Source organism: Lontra canadensis, unplaced genomic scaffold (genome assembly GCF_010015895.1).
Source record: "Lontra canadensis isolate GAN:19392208 unplaced genomic scaffold, GSC_riverotter_1.0 scaffold6, whole genome shotgun sequence".
Taxonomy (NCBI): Eukaryota; Metazoa; Chordata; class Mammalia; order Carnivora; family Mustelidae; genus Lontra; species Lontra canadensis.
Genome location: NW_022631000.1, coordinates 9,797,805 through 9,817,962, shown reverse-complemented (window position 1 = coordinate 9,817,962; position 20,158 = coordinate 9,797,805). Strand labels below are relative to the sequence as shown.

The 20,158-nt window shown below is 38.2% G+C and overlaps 1 protein-coding gene across 1 annotated transcript in view; it reads left to right on the top strand.

The window, feature by feature from the left end:
- The window catches only part of MORC1 (MORC family CW-type zinc finger 1), a 175,511-nt gene that overhangs the window by 20,251 nt on the left and 135,102 nt on the right, over window positions 1-20,158 (top strand). The window contains exons 7-8 of the mRNA XM_032852629.1: window positions 6,168-6,327; window positions 8,545-8,650. Coding sequence (XP_032708520.1) covers window positions 6,168-6,327; window positions 8,545-8,650 — 266 coding nt within the window. The remainder of the gene's footprint in view (window positions 1-6,167; window positions 6,328-8,544; window positions 8,651-20,158) is intronic.

Below are 20,158 nucleotides of genomic sequence, written 5' to 3'. Positions count from 1 at the left end.
ATTTCTACTTCTACTTTTACCCAGGCAATCTCTTTCAACAATATTAGCTGATTTTTTTCAATATTTTCCTGCATTGCTGTATAACATACATATTGCTACTTCTTGATTTCATGTATTATGTATTAACTGTTCATTATAAAAAGATTTCTATATTATTTCCTCTGTATCACACATACATATCTTTCCAATTCTCCATCCTCAACATAGCTCCATTGTAAGTTTACTTATGCTAATGTTCAGTATTTACATTATAAGACTGTATAAATACTATTCACAACTATATCTTGTCATAAAGTGTTTTTTCCTTTTTTCTGCACAATTCTTATTCTTCCTGGAATTAATAATTGTCTGCTTTGTGTTCTGTGTACTTACTGCTGTCACTGAGTACTTGCTTGGTTTTCTGTCTTTATCACTATGTTAGTTCCAGTCTCCAGCTGTACTCTTCTCAGTCCCATCTTCCTGAAGACTGTGTTCTGGAGTCTTCTGTGCTACCCCTCCCTCCTGGTGGTGTTACGCTATGCTCCTAGGACCTGCCCTTGCCAACACATCTTCCGTTAGCTTTCTTTCTTTCTTTTTAAAGATTTTATTTGTTTATTTGACAGAGAAAGATCACAAGTACGCAGAGACGCAGGCGGGGGGGTGGAGGGAGCAGGCTCTCTGCTGAGCAGAGAGCCGGATGTGGGACTCTATTCCAGGACCCTGAGATCATGACCTGAGCTGAAGGCAGAGGTTTAACCCACTGAGCCACCCAGGTGCCCCTCTCCGTTAGCTTCTTTAATAAGGATGCATGAGAGGTCAAGTATTTTGAGTCTTCACAGGCATGAAAATATTTTTATCCTACCTGAACACTCAATGATAGTTTGGCTTGGTGTTATTTGTAGGTTGAAATGAATTTTCCTTCAGGAACTGGAAACTATTGCTCCATTATCATCTTATTTCCAGCATTGTCATTGAGAAGTCTGAAGCCATTTTAATTTCTGAGTCTCTTCTTATCCTCTATCTACTCTTTGAAGTCAGTAGAACTTCTCTTTCTCTACTCAGAACTACTCAGAACTACTCTTTGTCTCCAGTGTTCTGATTTAAGTATTTTGCTTTTGGATGGGTGTATTTGCATCCATTTTGCTGGTTGCTTACTGGACATTTTCAATTTAGAAATATGTGTCCTTCAGTTTGGGAATATTTTTCTGTAATAGCTAATGGTTTTCTTCCATTCATACTCTCTTTCTTTTTACAACTTCTTTTCTTAGCTCTTGGACATCTGGGACTGGTTCTTTGATTTTCTTATCTTTTCTTTCCTATTTTCTGTGTTTTATTTTCTGGGAGGTTTTCTTTTTGTTTATTTATTTATTTATTTATTTATTTAATTTATTTTCAGCTTAACAGTATTCATTGTTTTTGCACCACACCCAGTGCTCCATGCAATATGTGCCCTCTCTGGGAGATTTTCTAACATTTATTCTTCCAATCTTATTATAAATATTTTTCTGTAGTCATATTCTTCATTTCTAAGAAGTGTGTTAAAGTCTGTCAGTATTCTTTTTTAAAGACATATAGTTCTGTTTCATGGATACAGTAATTCCTTTTAGCACTCTGGGTTTCTTTCTTTTTTTTTTTTCAATTTTTATTTATTTTTAAAAATTTCTTTTCACTGTTCCAAGATTCATTGTTTATGCACCACACCCAGTGCTCCATGCAATACGTGCCCTCAATAATACCCACCACCAGGCTCACCCAACCTCCCAACCCATCCCCTCCAAAACCCTTAGTTTGTTTCTCAGCATCCACAGTCTCTCATGGATCATTTCCCCCTCCAATTTCCCCCAACTCCCTTCTCCTCTTCATCTTCCCATGTCGTCCGTGTTATTTCTTATGCTCCACAAATAAGAAAACCATATGATACTTGACTCTCTCTGCTTGACTTATTTCACTCAGCATAATCTCTTCCAATCCTGTCCATGTTGATACAAAAGTTGGGTATTAATCCTTCTGATGGAGGCATAATACTCCGTAGTATATATGAACTATATCTTCTTTATCCATTCTTCCGTTGGAGGGCATCTTGGTTCTTTCCACAGTTTAGTGACTGTGGCCATTGCTGCTATGAACATTGGGGTACAGTTGACCCTTCTTTTCACTACATCTGTATTTTGGGGGTAAATACCCAATAGTGCAATTGCAGGGTCATAGGGAAGCTCTATTTTTAATTTCTTAAGGAATCTCCACACTGTTTTCCAAAGTGTCTGCCCCAACTTGCGTTCCCAGCAACAGTGTAATAGGGTTCCCCTTTCTCCACATCCTCTCCAACACATGTTGTTTACTGTCTTGTTAGTTTTGACCGTTCTACCTGGTATAAGGTGGTATCTCAATGTAGTTTTGATCTGAATCTCTCTGATGGCTAGTGATGATGAACGTTTTTTCATGTGTCTGTTAGCCATTTGTATGTCTCCTTTGGAGAGGTGTCTGTTCATTTCTTCTGCCCATTTTTGGATGTGATTATCTGTTTTGTGTGTGTTGAGTTTGAGGGGTTCTTTATAGATCTTGGATATCAGCCCTTTGTCTGTAGTGTCATTTGCGAATATCTTCTTCTATTCCATGGGTTGCCTCTTTGTTTTGTTGACTGTTTCCTTTGCTGTGCAAAAGCTTTTGATCTTGATGAAGTCCCAAAAGTTCATTTTCACTTTTGTTTCCTTTGCCTTTGGAGACATATCTTGAAAGAAGTTGCCGTGGTCGATGTCGAAGAGGTTACTGCCTGTGTTCTCCTCTAGGATTCTGATGGATTCCTGCCTCACGTTGAGGTCTTGTATCCATTTTGATTTTATCTTTGTGTATGGTGTAAGAGAATGGTAAAGTTTCATTCTTCTACACGTAGCTGTCCAATTTTCCCAGCACCATGTATTGAAGTGACTGTCTTTTTTCCACTGTATATTTTTTCCTGCTTTGTTGAAGATTATTTGACCCTAGAGTTGAGGGTCCATATCTGGGCTCTCTACTCTGTTCCACTGGTCTATGTATCTGTTTTTGTGCCAGTACCATGCTGTCTTGGTGATCACAGCTTTGTAGTAAAGCTTGAAATCAGGCAACGTGATGCCCCCAGTTTTGTTTTTCTTTTTCAACATTTCCTTAGTAATTCGGGGTCTCTTCTGGTTCCATACAGATTTTAGGGTTGTTTGCTACAGCTCTTTGAAAAATGCCAGTGGAATTTTGGTAGGAATGGCATTGAAAGTATAGATTTCTCTAGGCAGTATAGACATTTTAACAATGTTTATTCTTCCGATCCAAGAGCATGGAATGGTCTTCCATCTTTTTGTGTCTTCAATTTCTTTCATGAGTGTTCTGTAGTTCCTTGAGTACAGATCCTTTACCTCTTTGGTTAGGTTTATTCCCAGATATCTTATGGTTTTTGGTGCTATAGTAAGTGGAATCGTTTCTCTCATTTCCCTTTCTGTATTTCCATTGTTAGTGTATAAGAAAGCAACTGATTTCTGTACATTGATTTTGTATCCTGCCACATTACTGAATTGCTATATAAGTTCTAGTAGTTTGGGGGTGGAGTCTTTTGGGTTTTCCATATAAAGTATCATGTCATCTGTGAAGAGGGAGGGTTTGACTTCTTCATTACCAGTTTGGATACCTTTTATTTCTCTTTGTTGTCTGATTGCTGTTGCTGGGATTTCTAATATTATGTTGAACAACAGTGGCAAGAGTGGGCATCCTTGCCGTATTCCTGATCTCAAAGGGAAGGCTGTCAGCTTTTCTCCATTGAGGATGATATTTGCTGTGGGTTTTTCATAGATAGATTTTATGAAGTTCAGGAATGTTCCCTCTATCCCTATACTTTGAAGCGTTTTAATCAGGAACGGATGCTGTATATTCTCAAATGCTTTTCTGCATCAATTCAGAGGACCTATGGTTCTTCTCTCCACTCTTATTGATTTGTTCTATCACATTGACTGATTTGTGAATGTTGAACCACCCCTGCATCCCATGGATAAACCCCACCTGGTCACGGTAGATAATCTTTTTAATATACTGTTGGATCCTATTAGCTGGGATCTTGTTGAGAATCTTAGCATCCATATTCGTAAGGGATGTTGGTCTGAAATTCTTTTTGGTGGGGTTTTTACCTGGTTTGGGGATTAGGGTAATACTGGCTTCATAAATAGAGTCTGGAAGTTTTCCTTCTGCTTCAATTTTTTGAAAGAGCTTCAGGAGAATAGGTATTATTTCTTCTTTGAAAGTTTTGTATTATTCCCCATGGAATCTGTCAGGTCCTGGGCTTTTGTTTTTTGGAGGTTTTGATCACTGCTTCAATCTCGTTACTAGATATTGGTCTACTCAGGTTGTCAGTTTCTTCCTGATTCAGTTTTGGAGGTTTATATGTTTCCAGGAATGCATCCATATCGTCTAGGTTGCTTAATTTATTGGCATATAACTGTTGATAATAATTTCTGATGATTGTTTCTATTTCCTTGCTGTTATTAATGATCTCTCCTTTTTCATTCATAATTTTATTAATTTGGGTCCTCTCTTCTTTTGGATTAGTTTGGCCAATGGTTTATAGATCTTATTGATTCTTTCAAAAAACCAGCTTCTAGTTTTGTTGATGCATTCTACTGGATCTTTAGTTTCTCTCTCATTGATCTCTGCTCAATCTTATTATTTCCCCTCTTGTGCATGGAGTTGGCTTAATTTGTTGTTAATTCTTTAAGGTGTAAAGAGAGCTGGTGTATTCTGGATTTTCAGTTTTTTTTGAGGGAGGCTTGGATGGCTATGTATTTCCCCATTAGGACCGCCTTTGCTGTATCTCATAGGTTTTGGACTGAAGTGTCTTCATTCTTATTGGTTTCCATGAATTGTTTAAGTTCTTTGATTTCCTGGTTGATCCAAACATTCTTTTTTTTTTAAGATTTTATTTATTTATTTGACAGACAGAGATCACAAGTAGCCAGAGAGGCAGGCAGAGAGAGAGGAGGGGAAGCAGGCTCCCTGTTGAGCAGAGAGCCCGATGTGGGGCTTGATCTCAGGACCCTGGGATCATGACCTGAGCCGAAGGCAGAGGTTTTAATCCACTGAGCCTCCCAGGCACTCCAGATCCAAATAGTCTTAAGCAAGGTGGCCTTTTAGCACTCTGAAGGTGTTAATGATTTTTTCCCTGAAATTTTCATCTTCCTTGTACGGTTTTGGTTTCTGATGAGTTGCTTTGTTTGTGCTTATTTATTTGATCTGTTTTTATCATATTAGAGGCTTTTCTCAGATGGTTATCAAGCCTGAATACTTTAAAGAGTATTCCAGTGCAGTTTCAATGGAAAGCTCTGCAAGAATGGGGTTGGGGGTGGGGGTCTTGGCGGCTATGAGTGTCATAATAGTGAGCCCTAGCTGAGCTGTATTGTTGGGAAACCCTCGGTGTAATTTTTGTTATGTCTTTCCTTTTGGGCTAGTCCAGTTTCTCAGAGAAGGCTCCTACAGTCTTCTGCCTGAAGGCCTAGCTGACAGCTTTCTGGGACCCAAGTGAGAAAAGAAATCTGGGTTCTCAGTACCCAGTATGTATTCTTTAACCCTGCTAATCTCCGTAAGGTCCCCCTGACAACTGTACCTGATATATCCTCTAATCCAGAAATGCTTTGTTCTGCTCTTTCCAGAGAATAAGCATCTAGTCTCTGTGGAGGTGGGGGAGCTGGTGCCAGATGGGAGTCTGGATGCTACTTCTATTTCTCTTCCCCTTTCTCCAATCCCCAAAGTGAACTCATGCCATCCATCTCTGAATCTTTTAGGGTATTCCAAATAATAATCAGACTGGTTTTCTCTTCTAGCATGGGCCTCAGATTGGTTTTCCTGGATGTGCTGCCATGTACTCTTCAGCTTCTAACATGCTGACACTGTTGTTCCCTCTGCCATCCTACCCATATTTCGTTAGGGGCTGAAGTAGATTCCATCTGTTCCCACATTCTACAACGGAGCCTTTTAGAATAACACTCTTTGAGTATACATAATTAGTTTGTGTCTCTTTCTTATAAAACTAGAATACAGGGGGAAATCAACTTTTAAATTTGTATGTTGTACTTTGGCTAGATGAAGAATGGACTGAATTAGGATCAGATGAGAGGATGATGGTTTTTATTTGTGTACTTCATAGTAAATTGATGTGTGTATGTATGTGTGTTTTATAGGTTGTGGTTCCAATACCTTCGTGGTTAACAAGAACCAGAAAATCTGTCACAGATGATCCTCAAAAATTATCAACGGAATTGTCTATAATTTTTAAGTACTCTCCATTTAGAAATGAAGCTGAACTGATGCAGCAGTTTGATGTGATCTATGGGAAATGTGGTAAGATCATCCAAACTCTGAAGTTTTGTTAGAAGTATTTTGTTTTCAGTATCTTTCAAAAGATACTCTACATACACTTTTATATTTTTTTCTATTTATAATACCATGCAGGATCTCACATGTGGGCAGTCATTCATTGTATCCACAGGAATTTTGTCTTAAGTGAATCCAAACATGAATAGCTCCAAGTCCCCGACACTGGAAGAAAGAGTTGTACTTGGATGAGCTTGGTGAAGGCTGGATGAGAAGGGGTGGCATAGTCTGTGACCCCAGGGAATCCATAGTCCCTGCGCTACATAGCAGAATTAGGACATGCTTACTGCAGGGTCTACAACTAGATGATCTCATATATATAAGACAGTTAGCAGTATATAAGCCAGTGAATCCAGGTTTCTGAGGCATAGAGTTTCTGTTTTTTCTGTATTCTTTCAACCTGCACCAGCTTTCTACTCAACATGTAGAATGCCCTGTGTCTACTAACATTTTCCAGTGCCAGTCCTTCTCTAGATGTTTGCCTTTCTTATCTGGAAACAAGAAGAATCCTACTCTAGAGAAAACTATGTGCATTTTCCTTTTTGGAACTCCTTGATTTAGATAATGTTTTTAGTGAAATTCTTTTTTTTTTTTTAAGAAAAAAAAATATATATATTTGAGAGAGCGCAAACCAGGAGGAGACATAGAGGGAGAGGGAGAAGCAGACTCCCTGTTCTACCCCACGACCCTGGGATCATGACCTGAGCCAAAGGCAGGCACTTAACCCACTGAAATTCTGAAAAATTTGGTTCTGACTTGGCTTGTATTACCTTCAAAATTTCTTCTCTAATTTATGGCATTTTGCTTAAAAATGATTTTTTGTTATCCTTTCCCTTTTAGTGGAAAACTAGTGGCAACTCAATAAATACTAATCTTCTTAATGTATACATGTTATACTTTTTTTTTTCCCTAATTTTTGGGGAGAGAGTGGATGCAAGCAGTGGGGGAGGGACAGAAGGAGAAAGAGAAAGAGAATCTTAGGCAGGTTGCACACTTAGCGCAGAACCCAAGTTGGGCCTTGATCTCACGACCTGGAGATCATGACCTGAGCCGAAATTAAGAGTCAGACCCTCAACCGACTGAGCCACCCACGCACCCCTATACATGACATAATTTAAGGACAGCTAATGTTAACTTGTTAGCTGACTTTTAATTGTGAAATACTCATGTAAGTACTAATGAAGGGTGTGCTGTTTCTTGAATACTTTTCTAAATGTTTTATTAAAAATTAACACATTTAATTCTCAAAATAATTTATGTGTTCTGTTGTGTAGATTAGAAAAAATTAGGTTCAAAGAGGTTAGGAAACTTATCTGAGGTCATTGTGCTGGTAAATAAATGGTTGATCCAGGATTTGGACACAGGCATTCTTAGTCACTGTGCTGTTTGTTCTCTCTTGTGTTTTAGTACTACCAAGAGAAGTATAATTGGTTGTTCTTTTAATTTCTCTGACAATCCTGTTTGCCTTTGTATCATAATCAATTTTGTAAAGAATTTGGATTATTTTGTTAACTATGCTGTAGAGCTGGGGTCAGCAAATGTGGTCTGCAGGTCAAACCCAGCAATGCTTGTTTTTGTAAATGAAATTTTATTGGAATATAGCCACATTCATTCATTTATGTATTCTCTGTGGCAGCTTTCATGCTACAGTGATGGAGGTGAGTTGTGAGTAGACGTGGCAGAGACCATTTGGCCTGCAAAGCCTGAAATGTTAGTTATCTGGCCCTTTACAAAAAAAGTTTGCCAACACCTGTTATGGGGTCTAAAAGCAATTCTTTGTATCTGTACAAATTTTAAAAACTCATCTTTGTTCTTATGTGCATTGATTATAGTTCCACCAGTGAGACCTTTACCTACAATACAAATTTTAGCTCAGACTCCTAACAGTTTTCATAATGCAAATTATGAAAAGAGTCCCAAAGTATAGAATCTACATTGAGAGACTTATAATGAATTGAATAGGAATAAGCATGATAACACAGAAACTCAACACTCTTTGGCAGAGAGTGGAATTTGCCGTGAGACTTATATCTTGGAACTTACCCAGGCATATTACTTACTGAAGTACAGAAGGAAATTTGGTCTAGAGTTGGCTTAATTCCATAGATGAGATAATAGCACTATAACTAATATTTAGTGTAATTAAAGTATTGACAAGTCAAACGTCCTTTTTTTTCCTACTAGGTACTTTGCTGGTTATTTATAACTTGAAGCTTCTGCTTAGCGGAGAACCAGAGTTGGATATTAAGACCGACAAGGAAGATATACTAATGGCTGGAGCTCTTGAGGAGTGAGTAGTGTTTGTATTTGACAGAATGTCTCTCAGTGATGGCAGCGAGCTGGCTTTGGAGCTCTGTGTCCTGGTTCTAGGTCTGAGGCCCCTGTCCTTGGGTTCTAGGAACCTCCCCACTAGGTTCTAGGACAGTTCATTTTTTCCCAATTACTGATGAAGTAAGTTAGGCTAGACCACTGATTCCCAAACCTGGCTCACTCTCTGAATGACCTGGATAGCTTCTTAAGAAGTATAGGATTTTGTCTTATCTCAGACTGCGTTGAGTCAGAAATCTCCCAGTATCAGGCCCAGGAATCAACATTTTTCACATGTTCCCCAGGTGACTCAGAGGTGGCTGCACCTTTGGGAACCACTGGAATAGCACCTCTAAGCTTCTATAATTCCGAAACTCCTATTTGATGAATATCAAATCTGAAAAAAACCCTCAGAGTTCATTATCCATTACATGTCATTAAAATTGGGCATCAGTGGGCACCTGGGTGGCTTGGTTGGTTGGGCGACTGCCCTTAGCTTGGTTTGTGATCCAGGAGTCCCGGGATGGGGTCCTGCATCAGGCTCCCTCACTGGCTGGGAGTCCTCTTCTCCCTCTGACTCTCTCCCTTCTTGTGCTTTCTCTCTCACTCTCTCTCTCAAGTAAATAAATAAAATCTTAAAAAAAAAAAGGGGGGTGCATCAGTATGGTGTGAAGCGAAAAGAAATAGGACCAGCTGACAATTCAGAATGACGCTATGAACTTCATAGTTGTAGTTTATAAGTAAATAAATTGACTCATCATTTTTCCTGGCTATTAGGGATCTGTAGGAAACAGAATAAGGAAGCATTGACAAGCGTGAGTGAAAAGGATGGAGAAATAATGAAACAGTGACTGAACCTAAGTTTTTCCAAAATAACTTTGTATTTGAAACTTAGCAGCTTGAGCCCACAGTCTCTTAGTGTCAGAACTCTGGAGCTAGAAGGGATTTTGAAGGAGTTAATTCAGACTGATTCATTTTAATTAAATACTGGTATTGTCCAGTGGAAATGGAATGAGAGACACAGATATTAACCCTATATGAAATCTAAATTTTCTAGTAGCCTCATTAGGAAAAGTAAAAAGAAACTGGTCAAATTAATTTTAATAATGTTTTGTTTAATCTGTTATATATAAAGTATAATTTTAATATGAAAAATATTAATGAGACATTTTGTACTCTTTTTCTTACTAAATCCTTGAAACCTAGTGTGTTTCTTAAACCTAGTGTGTTTCTTACACAGATAGCATGTGTCAGTTTGGACTAGGGCCCAACAGCCACATATGGCCAGAAGCTACCATATTGGACAGTGCAATTTTAGATTAAGAGACCAAGACTCAAATAAATACATAAAATTAACAAAGAATTTCTTCTGTCTTTGAGGTGAAATTTGAAAGTCCCTTCCCCAGTTAGAAAATTTAATGTTTGATAATGTACTTTTAGATTATCTTTTCTTTTTTCTAATTTATATTTTTCTTCATTTCATTCTAATGTATTATTCTTGATTTATACAGAAATGAAGGTTTTTGTCTCTTGGAAAAAAAAAATCCAGCCTCATTACTATTGTACAAATGCTGGGAACACTTTGGCAACATTAACACGCCGATATCAGAAAGGAGGCACGGACCTGTTACTGGCACCTCCATTACCACCTCCTCTTTACCCCGGCCCTGCCCTTCTCACAGCCGCTTCCAAAACCAGTATCTCATGCTCTTTAAAGCTCTGAACCCAAATTTTCTAACAGTTATCTGTCAGAGTGCCTTGGCATTTCAGCACTAGCATCAGAAAACAAACACATTATTAGAGGAATAATTTGACAGCTAATTTCTTTGGGAAAAAGTTCTTACTGTTTCCAGATTGTTTAATGAAGTCAGAAGCTTCTTAAGCCATTTAAACACTTAATCACAAAATGAAGAAAATGGGTCAGACCAGGACATGTACAGTTTAATTTTGGAACATTGACCACGTTGGATTTGTTTGATTTTTCAACATTTTTTGTAGTTTCATCATAAGAAAGGCTTTTTAAAGAAAGAGTGGAGGATTTTTATGAGGATGGGTTGTTGTAAAGAGGAGACATCATTTCTCTACCAAGGGTGCTATCTCTACATTTCATGGCTTATGATACAAGTCTCACAGTAGTGCGAAAGAGGGACAGCAATACCACCTCCTGGGGAGGAATGATGTGTAGTTTTCCCCTCTGAAAAGTCAGTGGGTCTGACATTAACACCCAATCTGTCTTCATTAAGAGGCTGGAAAACTGTTAACTCTTACAGCCGAAAGAATACTCTAGTCGAAGATGGATCTTTCTCTGACTCTTCTTCCATTTATGACTTCTGATACTTGAACTTCTGATCAAGTACAGTTTACCTAATCTTGGTTTCAAGAACAAGTGGTTTAGTAATGTAACAACTCCTTTGCCATTTCTTTTTCCTGTGGTTATGGTGTCCCCTTAAAGCCCCTGGGCATGATTCTTCATCTGTTCTAAACAAGTTTCAAACCTTGGAACTATGCAATTTCCACCTTTGGTCTTAGATGGCTTGGTTCTGCTGATTCTGAAAATAATTTTCTATATAGAAATAGGAAAATTAAAGCCTTCAGGCTTTTTTTCTGACACATTTTCTTCCAATTTTATTATAAAATCAAAAGTGAGACAGTATTTTTTAAAAATTTTAAAGAAAAGAATTTATCATAATTGATCAATGATTTTGTTATTCAATTATGTTTTTTTAAGTATGATTTCTCCTTTTTTTGCACTTACGATTTGCTTCTGAACTTTAAGTTATTATGTAGTCTTGGTAAGTCTCATTTTATAATTTCTTGATAAGTGGTTTTACAATAGTACATTAAATTGATTCATCATAGATTCTATAGCAATTTCATTTTTGATAGTAGCATGGGTCCGTGTTTTACATTATTTTTAGATAATTTTTTTTTGCTTTTTTATATTAACTTATAATGTATTATTTTCCATAGGGGTACAGGTCTGTGAATCATCAGGCTTACACATTTCATAGCACTCACCATAGCAATACCCTCCCCACTGTCCATAACCCCACCACCCTATCCCTACCCCCCAACCCCCAACAACCCTCAGTTTGTTTTGTGAGATTAAGAGTCTCTTATGTTTTGTCTCCCTCCCAATCCCATCTTGTTTCATTTTTTCTCTCCCTTCCCAGCCGTGACCCCCCACCCTGCCTCTCAAATTCCTCATATCAGAGAGATCATATGATAAATATCTTTCTTTGATTGACTTATTTCACTCAGCATGATACCCTCTAGTTCCATCCACATTATTGCAAATGGCAAGATTTCATTTTTGATGGCTGTATAGTATTCCATTGTGTATATATACCACATCTTTTTTATTTATTCATCTGTTGATCGGCATCTAGGCTCTTTCCATAGTTTGGCTATTGTGGACATTGCTGCTATAAACATTCGGGTGCATGTGCCCCTTTGGATCACTACATTTGTATCTTTAGGGTAAATACCCAGTAGTGCAAATGCCGGGTCATAGGGTAGCTCTATTTTCAACTTTTTGAAGAACCTCCATACTGTTTTCCAGAGTGGCTGCACCAGCTTACATTCCCACAACAGTGTAGGAGGGTTCCCCTTTCTCTGCATCCTCGCCAGCATCTGTCATTTCCTGACTGGTTAATTTTAGTCATTTTGACTGGTGGTATCTCATTGTGGTTTTGATTTGTATTTCCCTGATGCCGAGTGATACTGAGCACTTTTTCATGTGTCTGTTGGCCATTTGAATGTCTTCTTTGCAGAAATGTCTGTTCATGTCCTCTGCCAATTTCTTGATTGGATTATTTGTTCTTTGGGTGTTGAGTTTGAGAAGTTCTTTATAGATCTTAGATACTAGCCCTTTATCTGATATGTCATTTGCAAATATCTTCTCCCACTGTGTTGGTTGTCTTTTGGTTTTGTTGACTTTTTCCTTTGCTGTGCAAAAGCTTTTGATTTTGATGAAGTCCTAATAGTTCATTTGCTCTTGCTTCCCTTGCTTTTGGTGATATTTCTAGGAAGAAGTTGATGTGGCTGAGGTTCAAGAGTTATTGCCTGTGTTCTCCTTAAGGATTTTGATGAATTCCTGTCTCACATTGAGGTCTTTCATCCACTTTCATTTATTTTTGTGTGTGGTGTAAAGAAATGGTCCAGTTTCATTCTTCTGCATGTGGCTGTCCAATTTTCCCAACACCATTTGTTGAAGAGACTTTTTTCTGTTGGACATTCTTTCCTGCTTTGTTGAAGATTAGTTGACCGTAGAGTTGAGGGTCCATTTCTGAACTCTCTATTCTGTTCCATTGATCTATGTGTCTGTTTTTGTGCCAGTACCATGCTTTCTTGATGATGACAGCTTTGTAATGAGCTTGAAGTCTGGAATTGTGATGCCACCAACTTTGGCTTTCTTTTTCAATATTCCTCTAGCTATTCAGGGTCTTTTCTGGTTCCATATAAATTTTAGGATTATTTATTCTATTCCTTTGAAAAAAATTGATGGTATATTGATAGGGATTGCATTAAATGTGTAGATTGCTCTAGGTAGCATAGACATTTTTACAATATTTGTTCTTCCAATCTGTGACATAGAATAGTTTTGCCTTTCTTTGTGTCTTCCTCAGTTTTTATGAGTACTTTAAAGTTTTCTGAGTACAGATTCTTTGCCACTTTGGTTTGATTTATTTCTAGGTATTTTATGGTTTTGGGTACAATTGTAAATGGGATTGACTCCTTAATTTCTCTTTCTTCTGTCTTGCTGTTGGTGTATAGAAATGCAACTGATTTCTGTGGATTGATTTTATATCCTGATACTTAATGAATTCCAGTATGAGTTCTAGCAGATTTGGCGTGGAGTCTTTTGGGTTTTCCACATAAAGTATCATATCATCTGCAAAGAGTGAGAGTTTGACTTCTTCTTGGCTGATTCGGATGTCTTTTATTTCTTTTTGTTGTCTGATTGCTGAGGCTAGGACTTCTAGTACTATGTTGAATCACAGTGGTAATAATAGACATCCTTATTTGTTCCTGCCCTTAGGGGAAAAGTTCTCAGTTTTTCTCCATTGAGAATGGTATTCACTGTGGGTTTTCCATAGGTGGCTTTTATGATATTGAGGTACGTACCCCTGTCCCTACACTGTGAAGAGTTTTGATCAAGAAAGGATGCTGTACTTTATCAAATACTTTTTCAGCATCTATTGAGAGAATCATATCTATTTTTTTGAACAGTTTTAGGAGAACAGGTACTAATTCTTCTTTAAATGTTTGGTAGAATTCCCGTGGGAAGCTGTCTGGTCCTGAGCTCTTGTTTTTTGGGAGATGTTTGGTGACTGCTTCAATCTCCTTCCTGGTTATGAGTCTATTTCTTCCTGGTTCAGTTTTGGTAGTTTCTATTTCTCTAAGAGTGCATCCATTTCTTCTACATTGTCAAATTTGCTGGCGTATAGTTGCTCATAATATGTTCTTATTTTTGTTTGTATTTCATTGGTGTTAGTTGTGATCTCTCCTCATTCATTCATGATTTTATTTATAAGTCTGGCCAGGGGTTTATCAACCTTATTAATTCTTTCCAAAAACCAGCCTCTAGTATCATTAATTTGTTGTACTGTTTTGTTTTGTTTTTTGGTTCCTATTTCATTGATTTCTGCTCTGGTCTTTATTATTTCTCTTCTCTTGCTGGGTTTAGGCTTTCTTTGGTGTTCTTTTTTCAGCTCCTTTAGGAGTAGGGTTAGGTTTTATACTTGAGACCTTTCCTGTTTCTTGAGAAAGGCTTGTGTTGCTATATACTTTCCTCTTAGGACAGCCTTTGCTGTGTCCCAAAGATTTTGAACAGTTGTGTTTTCATTTTCATTTGTTTCCATGAATTTTTTAAATTCTTCTTTAACGAAGAACTTTAATGAAGAATGGTTAATCCATTCATTCTTTAGTAGGATGCTCTATAGCCTTCATGTATTTGAGTTCTTTCCAACTTTCCTCTTGTGATAGAGTTCTAGTTTCAAAGCATTGTGGTCTAAAAATATGTAAGAAATGATGCGAGTCATTTTTACTGGTTCAGACCTGATTTATGCCCCAGAATGTGATCTGTTCTGGAGAATATTCCACGTGCCCTAGAGGAGAATGTGTATTCTGTTGTTTTGGGATGGAATGTTCTAAATATATCTGTGATGTCCATCTGGTCCAATGTCTCATTTAAAGCCTTTATTTCCTTGTTGATCTTTCGCTTACATAATCTGTCCATTTCAGTGAGGGGAATATTAAAGTCCTCTACTATTATTGTATTATTATTGATGTGTTTCTTTGATTTTGTTATTAATTGGTTTATATAATTGGCTGCTCTCATGTTAGGGGCATAGATATTTAAAATTGTTAGATCTTCTTCTTGGACAGACCCTTTAAGTATGATATAGTGTCCTTCCTCATCTCTTATTATGGTCTTTGGCTTAAAATCTAATTTATCTGATAGAAGGATTGGCATCCCAGCTTTATTTTAATGTCCATTGGCATGGTAAATTGTTTTCCACCCCCTCACTTTAAATCTGGATGTGTCTTTGGGTCTAAAATGAGTTTCTTGTAGACAGCATATTGATGGGTCTTGTTTTTTTAATCCATTCTGATACCCTGTGTCTTTTGATTGGGGCATTTAGCCCATTTACATTCAGGGTAACTATTGAAAGATATGAATTTAGTTCCATTGTATTGCCTATAAGGTAACTATTACCGTATACCATCTCTGTTCCTTTCTGGTCTGTTACTTTTAGGCTCTCTCTTTGTTTATAGGACTCCTTTCAATATTTTCTATAAGGCTGGTTTCATGTTTGCAAATTCTTTTAGTTTTTGTTTGTCCTGGAAGCTTTTTAATCTCTCTTCTATTTTCAATGACAGCCTAGCTGGATATAGTTCCCTTCCTTCCTTCCTTCCTTTCTTTCTTTCTTTCTTTCTTCCTTTCTTTCTTTCTTTCTTTCTTTCTTTTTCTTTCTTATTTTCAAAAGATTTTATTTATTGATTTGACAGACAGAGACACAGCGGGAGAGGGAACACAAGCAGGGGGAGTGGGAGAGGGAGAAGCAGGCTTCCCACCAAGTGGAGAGCCCGATGCGGGGCTCGATCCCAGGATCCTGGGATCATGACCTGAGCCGAAGTCAGACGCTTAACAACTGAGCCACCCAGGCGTCCCTGGATATAGTATTCTTAGCTGCATGTTTTTCTTGTTTGGTGCTCTGAATATATCATACCAGTCCTTTCTGGCCTGCCAGGTCTCTGTGGATAGGTCTGCTGCCATTCTAATATTTCTGCTGTTGTGTGTTATAGACCTCTTGTCCCGAGCTGCTTTCAGGATTTTCTCTTTGTCACTAAGACTTGTAAGTTTTACCTGTAGATGCCCGGGTGTGGATCTGTTTGTATTGATTTTGACGGGAGTTCTCTGTGCCTCCTGGATTTTGATGCTTGTTCCTGTCACCATATTAGGGAGATTCTCTACTGTCATTTGCTCCAATATATCTTCTGCCCCCATGTCTCTTTCTCCTTCTTCTGGGATCCCAATTATTCTAATATTGTTTTGTCTCATGATATCACTTATCTCTCGAATTCTCCCCTCATAGTCCAGTAGTTGTCTTTTGCTCAGCTTCTTTATTCTCTGTCATTTGGTCTTCTATATCACTAATTCTCTCTCCTGCCTCATTTATCCCAGTAAGAGCCTCCATTTTTGACTGCCCCTCATTAATAGCTTTTTTGATTTCAACTTGTTTAGATTTTAGTTTATTTTTCCAGAAAAGGATTTGATTTCTCCAAAGAGGGATTCTCTGATATCTTCCATGCTTTTTTCAAGCCCAGCTAGCACCTTGATAACCGTCATTCTGAATTGTCTAGTTCTTACATAGTACTAATGTCTGTATTGATTAGGTCCCTAGCCGGTGGTACTGCCTCTTGTTCTTTTTTTTGTTTTTGGTGAGTTTTTCCACCTTGTCATTTTATGCAGATAAGAATAGATGAATGAGAGAACAAAATACTAAAAGGGTAGCAAAAACCCCAGAAAAATATACACTAACGAAATCAGAAGAGACCTGAAACTGGGGCGGAAAGAAAGGGGCAAAAAAGAAAAAAATATATATGTTTATGTATATATAATTAGAGTGGTGAATAGAACAGAGCCAGACACTTGATTTTGAGTATATTTTGGTCTGTTGGAAGAAACTACCTCCCAAAATTTTAAAGAAAGACTATATATATATATATATATATATATATATATATATACACACACACACACACACAAATAAGGGTAAACAGGATGAAGGGATGGAATATGACTATGAAGATGAAAATTAAAGATTCTGAGAAAGGAATTGATAAGTTGGTTGAATAAAGAAAAAAAAAAGAAAGAATGTGATCAGGCTGGAGATGAGAACAAAGCCGTCTGCTAGATTTAGGGTATATTTTGATCTATCAGAAGAAACTGTTTTCCAAAATTCTAATGAAAAAAACCTATATGTATACAAAAAATAGGGTTAAATACAATAAAGGGATAAAATATGACTATAACGATGAAAATTAAAGATTTTTAAAAAGGTATTGATAATGTAAAATCGTTAAAAATGTTAATATAGGAAGAGGACAAATTAAAAAAAAAGAATAACAATTTTAAAAATTTAAGTTTGAAAGACTAAAGGATCATGGGAAAAAACCCCAGGAATTCTGTGTTGCTTTCCCCTAGCTCTGGAGTTCTGCAGTTCTCACTGATTAGTAAACTTGGTCTTGGCTGGATTTGGATTTGGATTTTCTTGCTGATTTTCTGGGGGAGGGATCTGTTGCAGTAATTCTCAAATGTCTTTGCCCGAGACAGAATTGCACCACCCTTGCCAGGGGCCAAGCTAAGTAATCTGCTTGGGTTTGCTCTTGGTAGCTTTTGTTCCCTGAACACTTTCTGTACAGCTTTGGAGAACAGGAATGAAAATGGCAACCTCCCAGTCTCCTGCCTCATAGGAGCGGAGAGTTCTGAGTTCCACTTCTCAGTGCGCCCTCAGAGAAAAGCAGTCAATCCCTCCCACCTCCCTGGTTTCCAGTTGCGCTCCAAACTCACCCAGCCTGTGACCAAGCATTTCTATCTCTGGGGCACAGCCCCCTTTGGAGTCTCTAAACCCAGCAGATTCCTGCTGCATGTTCCCGTGTTGCTCCTCCCAGGGGAGGAAGGAGGGAGTCTCCCCAGATCTCCCACTCATGGCGGTCCCTGCTCAAAAAGCAGTGGTCCGACTCTGCCTTGGATCATGGTTTAAGGTAATCCCGAGCTGAGAGCCCACTCCTCAGCTCCATCCCTGCAGCTTGCCTCCCCACTCCAGTACCTGAGAGCTCTGCTGAACTCAGGCACCCCCAGTTTTTCTGTGATCCCATGGGTCCCAAGACCACACTGTCCCTGCGAGGGGGCCTCCCCTCCAATACTTAGCCTCTGGAGTGACATCCCTCAGTGGAAAATACTTCCCAAAGTTCTGATTTTGTGCTGCGCTGCTCTACCGCTTGCCAGGAGCCAGCCCCTACCCCTGCGGTCTGTCTTCCCACATGTTGCATCAGATTCATTTCTCCACACATCCTGCCTTCTGGAAAGTGGTCGATTATCTATTCCTGGGGTTGCTGCTCTTCTCTTCTCTCTCCTCTTGAGTTTGTAGCTGTTCAGAATGGTTTGATATCTAGCTGAACTCCTGGGACCTCCGCCATCTTGCTCCTCTCTTGTTTGTAGATAATATGGAAAGAAACATTTTCATACAGATGGATTTTTTTTAGAAAATTTTTTAATGATTTTGAGAGAGAGTGTGTGTGCATGAGCAGGGGGGAGGGGCAGAAGCAGACTCCCCACTGGGCAAGGAGCCCGATGCAGGGCTCAGTCTCATAACACTTGGATCATGACCTGAGCAGATGTGTAACCCACTGAGCCACTCAGGCACACTTGAATTGTTTTATATATTTATTTATTTTAAACAAATTCCCATGAAGGGAACTTCTGAGTCAAAGTATCTGGACTTTCATATAGTTCTTGTGAATATTTCATATCAGTTGTAAATTTGCAATCAAAACCCTTTATTTGCTTTGGGCTGAGGCTCTACAATCATAATCTGACCATCAGCAAGGCCTTGTTGCAAAATGACAATAACCTCATGAAAATTTCATTAGGAGTGTTGTTCAAGTACACAGGCAGTGGCATGTGCTTTGGCAGTGTCACTCTAAAGACAGCCCGTTTTCTCTTTAAAAAATGTAGATAGATAAGTCATCTCAGAATTTCAGAATCAGATGAGGCAGAAGTTTGCATTTAACGTATGATATATTAAATCAGAATTCGAATCTGTGAATGTGGCATGTGGAGAATGCCAGGGAATCATACATAGTTGCAGGGTGATTTGCATAAAGTGGGTTATATCTGCAGGGAAAGAATCTGCCATTTTAAATTTAGGCAAAGTGCCCTAAAAGGGAAGATGACAATATGAAAAGTAATTTTGTAAGAAATCAAAATAAAGTTAAGACTTTGGAACAAAAAGGCAGGGGAAGGGCTGAGAATATGGAATATTAATGAAAATAGTAGTGAACTAATGACAGAAAATAAGAGGTTTCTTCAGAGCTGGCTTAGACAATGTTTCTTTGTTAATTTATGTTGCGGTAATTTTTGGAACTCTGGACCAAGTCCCACATCTCAAATTTTGGCAAATTTTACCCCCACCAAGTTTTTTTTTTTTTTCCTTTGAGGTAGTCAAAACAAAGATTAACTTGTTCTCTTCTTCTCACTGGTGGCTCTTAGTAACCTTTAGTTACAGTCACGCACATGATTAAAATCAGAGTGATTTGCAGAGGTCCTCTATTGGTTGAATGCAGTAGGACTGAGCAAATGGTTGTGACAGGTGGTAGAGGGGAGGGTCTGAAGAGGCCAGTGCCTGGCCTTGCCTCACATGTGGTTAGTATCAACTGGCTTCTGCAGAATTCACAGGATAGTAATTCTACTTCCGTATTCTGTACGCAGAGAGTCTATATAGATAGCAGATACGGAATTACTCTATCATTCAGATATTTTAAATTTCCTTCATAGGACATAGAATCCTTCATGTGGATATGAGTATGGAATTATAATTTCAAAATTGAGATCTTGAAATTTTATATAAGGTATGCCACCAAATCCTGTGTCCGTCTCTTACTCTCCTGTCTCTTACTCTTTGTTGTGGTCTTCCTGGTAGTCCAGCACCTGCTCTAGGGATAGTAATCTTTGGGGCAGAGGTAGAGTGGGCCTCAAGTAGTACACAAATATGAGTTGATTGAAAACTACTTAAACATACATAAATATATCCACCAGTGTAACAGTGCTTTCTCATTCTCTACCCCACCCTCCTTCCCACCATCTTGTTTCTACTATAGAAACCATTCTGCAACTTGGGTTTTTAAATATGTCATTTAGATTTTCCAGTAGTTGTCAGTTTAAATTAAAGTCATCCTTTTTTTCTTCATGGCTTTTTCTTTT